Here is an 11,335-nt window from a genome sequence, read left to right on the forward strand (position 1 = left end):
GAGGGTGGCAGGGGCGCGCGGCGGGGCTGGGGAGGGGGGGGCTGGGGGCCCTTGCCTCCTCCCCAGGCTGCAGGAGCAGGCCTGGCGCCCCTCTCCTGCGGAGCACTCCCAGGTGAGCGCACGCATGGGAGGAGCATCTCCAGATCCGATCCGCACCGCCGTCCAAGAAGGGAATGAGTCTCCTTCCCCTTAGCGATAAGGGCCGGGGTCAACCCGCGCTGGCCCGTAGGTTCTCGGACGGCACCCAGCTAGCCAGCGCCACGGGAAGCTGAGGCCTTCCGTGCTTACCAGCTAGGTGTGGAGTGCTCACCAGCCATGCTCAGCGCCGTCCCAGAGCTCTCCCCAAAAATCCAACTCGGGAGGCACAGGGGAGTGCCTCTGGGAATGGGGGGTCTTTCCAGGCACCCCATTCTGTATGGGACTGTGATTCCCAGCAGCGACAAGCACCCAGGAAGGCTGGGTTGCTGCACTCATCTTGTCCAGGCTGCCCCTCTGCTGGTCTGCCCACCACCCCTTTCACCCCCAACCCTGAGAACTCAGTCCCCAGCACCTACTGAGTTCTCCGGAGGTCAAGCACTAGGTGTTCAACAGGAAGGGCCAGGCAAAGATGGAGTTGACCTTCTAACTGGATAAGGAGATGATAAATAAGAATCTGCTCAAAAGATAACAATTTCTCAAGTGGTGATTTCAGCACCTCTGTGATATAAACCCGAGGGGACTGGAGCAGAGGAACACGGGGCAGGTTCAGATCTGAGCAAATCTAAGCGGACCCTGGGAGAGTGGGGACCAAGCAGAGGCCTCAGCAGTGAAGGCCCAGCCACGTGGGGTTCTGGAGGGAGAGCCTTCCGGTGGGATGGTCTGCATCATGCTGGGAGGCCCCCACGTGGCCTGGGCGGAGAGAGGCGGGATGTGATGGGCATGTGCGAGAAGAGGGTCGCTTTCCAAGCACTGGAAGAAGCTACGGGGACTTTAAGCCCAGGAGTGACTTGGGACAGATAGTGATGGAATGTACACGTGGCTGGGTGCAGGCCCAGCTGCTGGGAGGCTGGGGAGGAGCTGCTGCGGTCATCTAGGGAAGAATGACAGCAAGCTCCACACTGGCACCCAGGCACGGGGCCCAGCCAGAAGCCACCCCGTGATACACACAAGCCCACACAGGCCCTCGGAGAGGTGCGGGCTCTACACCCATCTTGTCTGAGCACCAGCCCCGATACTAGGTGCACACGGCAGACCCACCCGTCCACACCCTCTGAGTCATAGGAAGGGGAGTGATGAGTGGGCCTGACCCAGGCACCCCTTCACCACCACACAGCCTGGATGCGGCCAGCAGGTGGGCGGCCTGGACACCCCAGGCACAGCTCAGGAAGGGGAAATTTGCTCTGCATAGTCCCTGGTTTTTGCATTCCCTTCCCCACCCCAGGGATGAGACCAAAAGCCCTGAGTACCCCCTGTTCCCCCAGATCTTCAATATCTGCTGGTTGCAGGACCTTGGCAGACCATTTCCCTCTCTAGCCTTAGTCTCCTCTCTGCAGAAGAGGTTCATGAAGATGGGCACTGGTGGTTCACACCTATAATGCTAAACTACCCCAGGAAGTTGAGATTGGAGGGGTGTAGTCTGTAGCTAGCCGGGGCAGGAAAATCCGTAAGACTCTTCCCTCCAGTTAACCAGCAAAAAGTCAGAAATGGAGGTACGGCTTAAGTGGTAGAGCACCAGCCTTGAGCAAAAAAAAAGTTAAACAAGAGCACAAGGTTCTGAGTCCAAATCCCAGGACAGCCAGAAAGGGGAGGGATGGAATAGAACTGAAGGAATGATGGGTAAATATCGGGGATCCCCCCTAACAAGATGGTTTTCCCTGTTCCCTCAGGTGGGCCAAGCCCCCCGACGCCCTTGGTAGAAGCCATGGACTGGAAGACACTACAGACGCTCCTGAGCGGCGTAAACAAGTACTCGACGGCGTTCGGCCGCATCTGGCTGTCGGTGGTGTTCGTGTTCCGGGTGCTGGTGTATGTCGTGGCGGCCGAACGCGTGTGGGGGGACGAGCAGAAGGACTTTGACTGCAACACCAAGCAGCCGGGCTGCACTAACGTGTGCTACGACTACTTCTTCCCCATCTCCAACATCCGCCTCTGGGCTCTGCAGCTCATCTTCGTCACCTGCCCGTCGCTGCTGGTCATCCTGCACGTGGCTTACCGCGAGGAGCGCGAACGCAAGCACCGGCAGAAACACGGCGAGCAGTGCGCCAAGCTGTACAGCAACCCGGGCAAGAAGCATGGCGGCCTGTGGTGGACTTATCTGCTCAGCCTGGTGTTCAAGCTCATCATCGAGTTCCTCTTTCTCTATGTGCTGCACACGCTCTGGCACAGTTTCACCATGCCTCGTCTGGTGCAGTGTGCCAATGTGGCACCCTGCCCCAACACCGTGGACTGCTACATTGCCCGGCCCACCGAGAAGAAAGTCTTCACTTACTTCATGGTGGGCGCCTCTGCCGTCTGCATCGTGCTCACCATCTGCGAGATCTGCTACCTCATCTTCCACCGGATCCTGCGAGGCCTGCACCAGGACAAGCCCAGGAACCGCAGCCCCCAATCCTCCACCAGCCGGGCCTCCACCTGCCGCTGCCACCACAAGCTGGTGGGGACTGCGGAGCATGAGCCCAGAGACGACAAACTTCAGGCCTCAGCACCCAACCTGACCCCCCCCATCTAACCACAGGCAAGGCTGGAAGAGAGGTGGGAGGGAATGGGGAAGGTGGGGGGTGCAGGTGGAGGGAGCAGATGGAGGCTTAGTGCTCCCCCACACTTTGAGTCCACTACGCTATCTAACTCCCTGTGGGGCAGATACTTGTGAACCCTGGCCACTGTGCTGTCTCCCTGGGTGGAGGTAACACTGCAAGCCCAGGAGCAGCCTTTGGGAAAAGACAAGCGAGGTATGCACCCAAGGGTGGGCTTAGCTCCCACAAGAAGCTGGACTTGTAAGACAGCCCACCTGCACCCCAGGAGATGACAAGGCGATGGATGTTCTCCTGGGAGAGAGCATAGAGACATGGTCCAGGCAGAGACATCACCCAGGTACCCAGATGAGACACTTTCTGCTAAAGGCCTGAGAGCCAGCCTGGGGGAAAGGCAGCAGTCCTGGGGGTGCCCACCATGGCTCAAGACACTCAAGTCTCTTGGATTATCCCTTCTGTCAGTAGCAGCTCCTGCACCCCTCCCCCAAAGTTCTATTCACGTTCTTCTATCACAACTGTGCTCATCCCGGTATCCCCTGGTCCCAGGAACTCAGGAGCATGTGCCCATGGGTGTACCCCCAAGGCAGTTTCTCTGCCAGCAATAAAGGTGTGTTTTATACAGGCTGGCTTGGTCCTCAATTTTCCCATTCTTCCACATTCAGCTCCCTGAGGACAAGGAAAGGGAAAGAGCCCTGTGGCTGAGCGATGGAGCTAGAGGCTAAGGTGGGGTGTAAAGGAGCAGGGGAGGGTGCCATGGCTCAGGCTGGAGCTGGGATGTGCAGGGCTGTGGGATGGCAGCTGGGTGTCTAGACCTGCAGATGCACACTTGGAATTCTAGTTGTGACCACAAGAGGGCGCCGTGCTCCTTTGGCAACACTGCGTCCAAGCTTTCCTGATTACACTCCACCCTGAGTACACACTAAATCACAGTTACTCTCTCACAACAGACAAACCACAGGCCCTCCTGCTTCCATCAATTACTGCTGTCACAGCCACATCCCCACCTGTGTCCACAGAATCCTTGCTATGCACACTCTGCTCTCTACGCTCATAGCAGGCCACACAGCCTACGCTGCAAAACAGCATGTATCGCAGCCTGGCCATTTTCCTTGAGCATCTTCCTCAACCAAGCCCTTGGAAGGGTTCTGGGACTGCCCCTGAGCCCAGGAGGCCCTGAGTCAAGGGAGACAAACACAGACACAGCCCCACTCTCAACGCTGCCATGACCTGAAGTTCAGGGGACACCCACATCCCAGGCCAGTCCAAAATGGTGAAGCAGAGTAGGTGCAAGGCTATGGTAGCCCAAAGGGATATTTAGTGGCCCTTAAAGTCAGGAGCTGGTGAACAGAGACAATGCAAGCAAGGAGAGGCAAGGGCACCGTGTAGACAGAACTGGCTGTGTGTGGCTTACCTTTGCCCTGGCTGTGGCCGTTAAGGGGTGGAGAAGCCAGTCAAGTTTAAAGGGCCCAGGGCTGGGCTGACACCACTCCTTACACACCCCAGGATTAAATCATTGCTCGGCCATTTCCCCAGCCCACTTCCTATTTCGCACCTAGAGCCAGCTTTCTAGACCTCCATCCTGTCTCTCTCTCTCTCTCTCTCTCTCTCTTTTTTTTTTTTTTTTGCCATTCCTGGGACTTGAACTCAGGGTCTAGGTACTGTTCCTTAGTTTTTTCACTCTAGGCTAGCACTCTGCCATTTGAGCCACAGTTCCATTTATGGCTTTTGGCTGGTTAATTGGAGATTAGAGTCTCACAGACTTTCCTGCCAGAACTGGCTTTGAACCAAGATCCTCAGATCTCAGCCTTCCGAGTAGCTAGGATTGCAGGCCTGAGCCACCTGTGTCTGGTTCCAAGTCACTTAAAAGAGACAGTTTTCAAAGGCATGGCATAGAGGAATGGAGTGAGAAAACTCACTGGGAACACAATGGCCAGAAACTATGGTATGCATTACACAATAGCAGCCACACAAATCTCTCAGCGGTTCTCCTTGCCTGCCAGTGGCTTCCATTGGCCTGACTCAACAGAAGGCAGAGGGCAAGGGAACCTGGGGGGTAGACAGGGCCAAGAGCAGCTCTGAGGGATTCATAATGTCTTGATAGGATTGCTAGAAAGCAAAGGAGACACTAGGTAAAACATTAACATTATGTTCATGGAGCCAATAAATATTCCGAAAGTCTCTGCCTGGTATTGGGGCTGAATCATAGTTGGGCTCGGCACATGCTGGGTGGTTGCAGAAGTCTCAGAGAGGAGATGTGGCATCTTCTGGGATGCTTTCAGCTGTCTGGCTAAGGGCGGCTTAGAGTCAGAGCAACCAGAAAACATCACCAGCTGTCCCAGCAGGGACTGAGGCTCTGCATGGATCCAGCATGCAGCCCTGGCCATGTTTCTCCAGGATGCCAGCCAGAGCCAAAGACTGAGAGCTCTGGCCTTGTGTATCTGTCTTTGGTCTGAGAGCTGTTGGGAGCAAGGCAGCTCACAGACTTCAGCCGGCACACGCTGCGGTACGGTTTGTGACCCATTCCTCATCACCATCACCACAAGGTGGCCCCTACATCTGCTGGCCTCCTCAGTTCATCCCTACCTTCTCAGTCCCATTCCCCCCCTCACCCTTCCCTCTGCCCCACCACCTGGGGATTCAGCTCAGGTGTCCCTCAACCATGCAGGTTTCTCAGAGATTTCATTTGCAGTTTCCAAGCCCACATCTGCTACACACCATCACAGATTGTCGTGTCCTCATTCATCCTGCCCCCCCCCACACACACACCTGTGACACTGAGCTGACATTCTCTAAGGTTCATGTAATGAAATCCTCCTCCCCCCCCAATATGATGGGTGCTGGGTGGTAGGGCCTGTGAAGGGTGATTGGGTTGTGAGGGCGGAGCCTTCCTGAGTGGAACTAGTGTTCTTAGAGGAAGCGTTGGGGCCCTCAATTCAATCCTCAGCTGGAAAAAAAAAAAATAGGAAAAATGGGATGAAGTAAAACACACTTATAATCCCAGCACTTGGTGGTGGGGGTGGGTGCTGAAGCAGGAATATCATGAGTTCAAGGCCAGCCTGGGCAAATAGAAGATGTAGAAGGAGGAGGAGGAGGAGGAAGAGGAGATGAAGGAGGAGATGGAAATGAGGATGTAGGAGAGGAAGGAATGATCATTAATTTTAATACTGGAACTGGAGGCTTGAACTCAGGACCTCTAGCTATTATCTGGCTTTTTTGCTTATGGCAAGCACTCTACTGTGCTGGCTTTTCTGGTTAAATGGAGATAAGAATCAGATTTTCCTGTCCAGGATGGCTTGGAACTACCATCTTCAGATCTCAGCATCCTGAGTAGAGACTGGCATCCAGATATATACATACACACACACACACACACACACACACACACACACACACACACACATTAACCACAACTAAAACAAACAGAAAAGGCAATATTCTTCCAGGCAGTCAGTACCTGAGCCATTGAGAGCATGGGGTACCCGAACCCCACAGGCCAGCAGGGGGACTTCAGGGATGACAACTAAGCAAAGATCCCAGAGCCTCAAAGGCTTCAGCAGTGGGGCTCCAGGTCTGGGAGCAACACAGGCCAAAGCAAGAATGTACAGTGTCAGGAAACTGAGTCACAAGTATTAGGAAAGATCAGGTAATGAAAGGAGAGAAAGAAGGCAAGACCTCAGCAGACCCATGAACAGGCTTTGACCATAGCTGCAGACGGGCTGCAGGGAACACCAAGCAGGGTCAGGAAGACAAAGATCTGGGAGTGTTTGGGGGGGTTGGGTTTTCATACGTTCTAGGGTGAGACTCTTCTTCTTTGGAATTCTTTGTCCTGTCCCGTTGGGGGTTGATTGACAGTGCAAACTGTCCTGTATGGGTTTTGGTTGCAGAAGTACCCTTCTGAACCTGCAGTCCTGCACTTTCAGATAAGGTCAGGGATGAGGATTTCCTGAGGAGCAGGAGGAGTCCCCAGGGGAGGGTGGTCAGCAGTCCTGGGGGGCAGCATGGAGCTGTGAGGACGAAGCAGATTCCCAATGGCCCTTAGAGAAGGCTGAGCGAGGGGAAGGAGAAAAGGCTGAATCTGAAGACGTCGCCAGGGTCTGTGGAGATGAAGCGGCTTGGACCTTCCTCCGAAAAGGATGGGAGCTAAAGCATGGTTTCAAGTGGGGCAACCTCAGGTCCCTGTGGAGGCTGAAGGGAGGGGTGAGGCTTAAGCCACAGCAGTTTGGAGGCCACCGGGCTGGAGGCAGACTGAATGAGAGAAGCAGTGGGAAAAGAGGGAAGCATGGCTTTGAGGATTTTTCTCCACAGATGAAGGGGCATACTGGCAGGTCCCAGCATCCTCCTTCTCCAGAGAAGAAGACAGTTTATATAAGCCCTGACTTGCCATGACGTCAGCCCCCAGCCCGCCACCTGCTCCCCCTCCCTCCCAGTAAATTGGATGGGAAAGGCCTGGCCAGGCAGGGGACGGATGCAGAAACTCTGGATCAAAGGTTTCAGTCCTCTAGGGAGCTCTGTTCCCATGCCCCCAGGGTCGGAAGGAAGAGGGCCCAGGGAATCCCATTTGTAGTCTCAAGAGGCTCTGCAGGCCTGGCCCTGAGAGATGGGCCTGGAAGGGAAGGCAGATGCTATGATACCCACTCCTCACAAGCTGCTACCTACCACCCAAGCCAGCTTTCCGGAAGTTCTGACCTCTGAGCCCACTCTCTCTCTCTGTGGATTTCATCCACTCACCAGTGTGTGGTTTTTCAGAGTTCTTTGTTGCTGAGATTCACTTTTACACAGATGAGCTGAGAAGAGGAAGATATCGTTCAGGTGGAGGTCATTGCCAGTAAGACCCATTGGCCCATGTTTAAACCAAGAAGAAATTATAAAAATGACTCTTAAATGGGCTTACAGGCATTGTTATTAAGTTGAATTCTGTCTGGCCTGTAGGTGATCTCCTAGCATCTCAAAACTTCTGCTCAGGTTGCTATTGTTAGAAGCTGTATTCCTGCAGAACCTCAACAGACAACAGCCTGAAAGTTTTACAAGAAAAATCCAAAACAAAGGCAATAAAAAATATTAAAATGCTAATTTGGTGCTAAAAGTGGAAGATTGCTTATCTAGCAAGTACAAGGCCCGAGTTTGGTCCTCAGTACTGGAAAGAAAAATGCCTAGCTTATGACAGATAAGTACTTGCTGGAGTCAGTTTCCAAGGGTTTAGCAATAAATTCCTTAGAGCTGAATCAAAACTGACCAAAAACTTGGAATAGCCACAGTTAAGATATTGAAGGACATGGCTGGGAATATAGCTTAGTGGTAGAGTGCTTGCCTAGCATACATTGAAGCCCTGGGTTCAATTCCTCAGTACCATGTAAACAGAAAAAGGCCAGAAGTTGTACTATGGCTGAAATGGTACAGTGGTAGCCTTGAGCACAGAGAAGCGTAAGGCTGGTACCCAAGCCAAGTTCAAACCCCAGGTCTGACAAAAACAAACAAAGATAATGAAAAACAGTTTAGCAATAGACAGAGCAGTATAGTTATTTTCATGGTATATCATAGTTTAGGACAATAATTATGATATGCAGCATCATTCCCACCCTTCGGCTGTCCTTGTTAAAACAGTAGCACAGGCACACAGGCCTGTACGAGTCTAACATCAATGACAATTTCAAGTTCAAGGCCAGTAGTCTTTTCCTGAGATTTGCATTTCAGAAGACATATATTTGGAGAACATAAACATATTCAACATACGAACAATCCAGTAACAGCATCAGTTACACAGAAGCTGCATATACACATTTACACAATTTAGCTTTTACGTGTGTGTGTGTGTGTGTGTGTGTGTGTGTGTGTGTATTGCTACTGGGACTTAAAACTCAGGGCCTGGTTGCTAAACCTTAGCTTTTTAACTCAAAGCTGACACTCTACACACTTGAGCCATAGCTCCACTTCCAGCTTTTTGGTGGTGAGTTGAAGATAAGTGTCTCATGGATTTGTCTGCCTGGTTAGCTTTGAACCTCAGTCCTCAGATCTCAGCCTCCTGAGTAGCTAAGATTACAGGTGTGAGCCACCAGTGCATCCTCAGACTTTGCCTTTTTTAAAAAAAATATTGTTATTATAGAGGTTATATACAGAGGGATTACAACTGCATGAGTCAAAGCACATTTCCCTTCATACAGTGTCTTCTGTTCCCTCACTCTCTCCCAGTCTCTCCCTCCTGTCTCCACCCACAAGTTGTATAGTTCGCTTTCATCAGTGTCCAGTGAGCTCCACTGCTGTACTTTTCCACCCTGTTCCCTAGAGTTCGGTACCCTCTCTGCAGCCTCCTTAAGATAGACACACGAACATGCCATCATACATAAGGAAAAAAGACAGAATTATCAAAAAATATTTTTAAAGAAAAAAGAGCGATTTCTTATTTCTACATCTTGGCGTACATATATGTGAAGAGGCATGTAGGCATCGTGCCTTTGTGTTTCTTTCCTGAGTATCTTCTTTTAGACCTTGCATCTTTACTGTTGCAAGTTCCCCTGTCTAGAAACAAATGGCCTAAGCCCAGAATACACCACAACCTGAAAGAGCTCAGCCAGCAGAGGAGCAAGACAACCAAGATTTTAAATGTTCTGGTCAAACCAGATGGGTATTTGAACAAGAAAGCAAAGTCCAACTGTGCACTAAAGGAGAGGACTTACCAGGAACCCCACTCAAAAAGCCTCAGGTTCCCTAGTTTCTCTGCTTCACAAAGAGGTGGTTTTAAAAAAAGCTGGTAGTGGCCAAAGTGGAGAGATAAAGGAAAAGGTCCTTGGCATTAAGGTGATTCCAACAGCTTGGGAAATCCAGTCCATCTTTTCCCTCTATCTGGGGTCAAGGAGCTATGAGTGGCTAGCACCTAAAGGGGTGCATTACCTCCTCTCTGGATTGCCAAAGCTGAAATCAGAGTTTGGGACCCCAGACCCAAACTTAGGACTCCCCTGTCTCAGGATCAACCACTCACCTCCATGTGCCAAATAAAGAAATAGGGTGACAGGTAGAGATGCATTCATTTCTGTAGTTCTGGCAGCCAAGGGAAGCAGCCCTTCCCCGTACCTCTAGCCCCCTCTCCAGCTGTCTTCCGGACAGACATTTGCCTTACTTTTAAATAGGGAGCCCTGGGGGCAGGGCTGAGAAGGTATGCGCAATTAACACAGTCCAAATCACAGGCCCACTCAGAAGCCGGTCATCCATGGCCTCAGGGGGTCTGGAAGGCCTCTTCCCTCCCGCTTCAGGTTTGCTCAGGTCAAATCTGGCTGCAATGAGTCACTGGTGCCTAGCAAGTGTTCTGTTCCCTCCTATATTTCAAGATGGCTGCAAAGTGACCACGGGGGGGGGGGGGGGGAGAGACAGACAGACAGACAGACAGACACACACACACACACACACACACACACAGAAAGGCTAAGAACAAAAACCACAGCTACAGCCTAGGAGCTGCTGTGATGTCTTGCCTTTATCCTGCTTGCAATTAATCAGTGGGCCCAAATAAAGATTCATGCTTCTCAGAAAATTAAAAAAAAATTTTTTTTTACTTTTAAATTGGTTGTTAAGTACCTCTTACTCTACCCTTCATGTCTCAGCCCCAGAGACTGTGATATCATCTCAAGATTTTATTACCCCAGGGCCTTTGTGCTTGCTATCCCCTAAACCAAGAGTTCTCCTCAGGTTGCCTGGCTCCTGTAGTCCCCCCAAATAAGTACATGACTCCCACCGAGAGCTCCACACATTTATAACCTTACTTTACCCCCAGGACTCAATCATTGCAACCAGCCAGTGAGCACAGCTAAGACCAAGTCTCCCTGGTTTACGGTGGTTGACCCCAGCTGCCCACTCAAGGCTGGTGTTCTACCACTTGAGCCACAGCTCCACTTCTAGCTTTTTGCTGCTTGAAGACTGGAGAGAGGAGTCTCAGAGACTTTCCTGCCAGGGTTGGCTTTGAACCTGGGTCCTGAGCAGGAAGGATGTCAGGAGTGAGCCACGGGGAGGCCCCCAGGGCGGTAACCCCTTTCACTTCTTCCCTTTCCTTTCCCTTCAAGCCCCAGCTACAGGTCAGGAGGTCTCAGGGGGCAGAAAGGAGTTGCTCTGTGACCTTAGATTGTGTCGTTGGCCCAGGTACAGGGATGACAGAGAATTCCGAAAGATCATATGGGACAAGGTGCCCCCAGCCCTCCCCTAGAAGTCCCTTAGGCTAATACGCCTGAACTGTCACCTGTTGCGTGGTCTCCACTCTGGGGCTCCTGGTCCACCCTTCCCAGCCCCTCATGCCAGCTGCCGGTTCTGCAAGCTCTAGCTGTAATTCTGCCGGGGGAGATGCTGGCCTGGGAGAAGCAGGATCCCTGGAGGGGAGGGGAGGGGCAGGATTGAGAGGGGCGGGATTGAGAGGGGAGAGGGGTGTGGAGAAGGGAAGGGGGCGCTCACACCCCCCACGCGCACCCCTTGTGCCCTCCGAGTGCGCTCCGAGTGCGCTCCGCTCTGGGCGGCCCCGCCCCGCGCGCCCCGAAGCCCGGCGCCCTCCCCCAGGCGCTTCCTGCCCCCACCCCGCCCCTCCGCCGCCTCCGTATTTAAGGCGCCTGGCCGGCCTGGGCCCAGGTCCA

The 11,335-nt window shown here is 52.6% G+C and overlaps 1 protein-coding gene across 1 annotated transcript; it reads left to right on the forward strand.

Moving 5' to 3' along the window:
* Positions 1–1,884: 1,884 nt before the first annotated feature.
* Gjb3 (gap junction protein beta 3) lies at positions 1,885–2,707 on the forward strand. The gene has a single exon (XM_048349871.1). It carries the CDS (start codon positions 1,901–1,903, stop codon positions 2,705–2,707), a length of 807 nt encoding a protein of 268 aa, XP_048205828.1. The 5' UTR covers positions 1,885–1,900.
* The last annotated feature ends 8,628 nt before the right edge of the window (positions 2,708–11,335 follow it).

This window comes from Perognathus longimembris, chromosome 7, assembly GCF_023159225.1.
Source record: "Perognathus longimembris pacificus isolate PPM17 chromosome 7, ASM2315922v1, whole genome shotgun sequence".
Taxonomy (NCBI): Eukaryota; Metazoa; Chordata; class Mammalia; order Rodentia; family Heteromyidae; genus Perognathus; species Perognathus longimembris.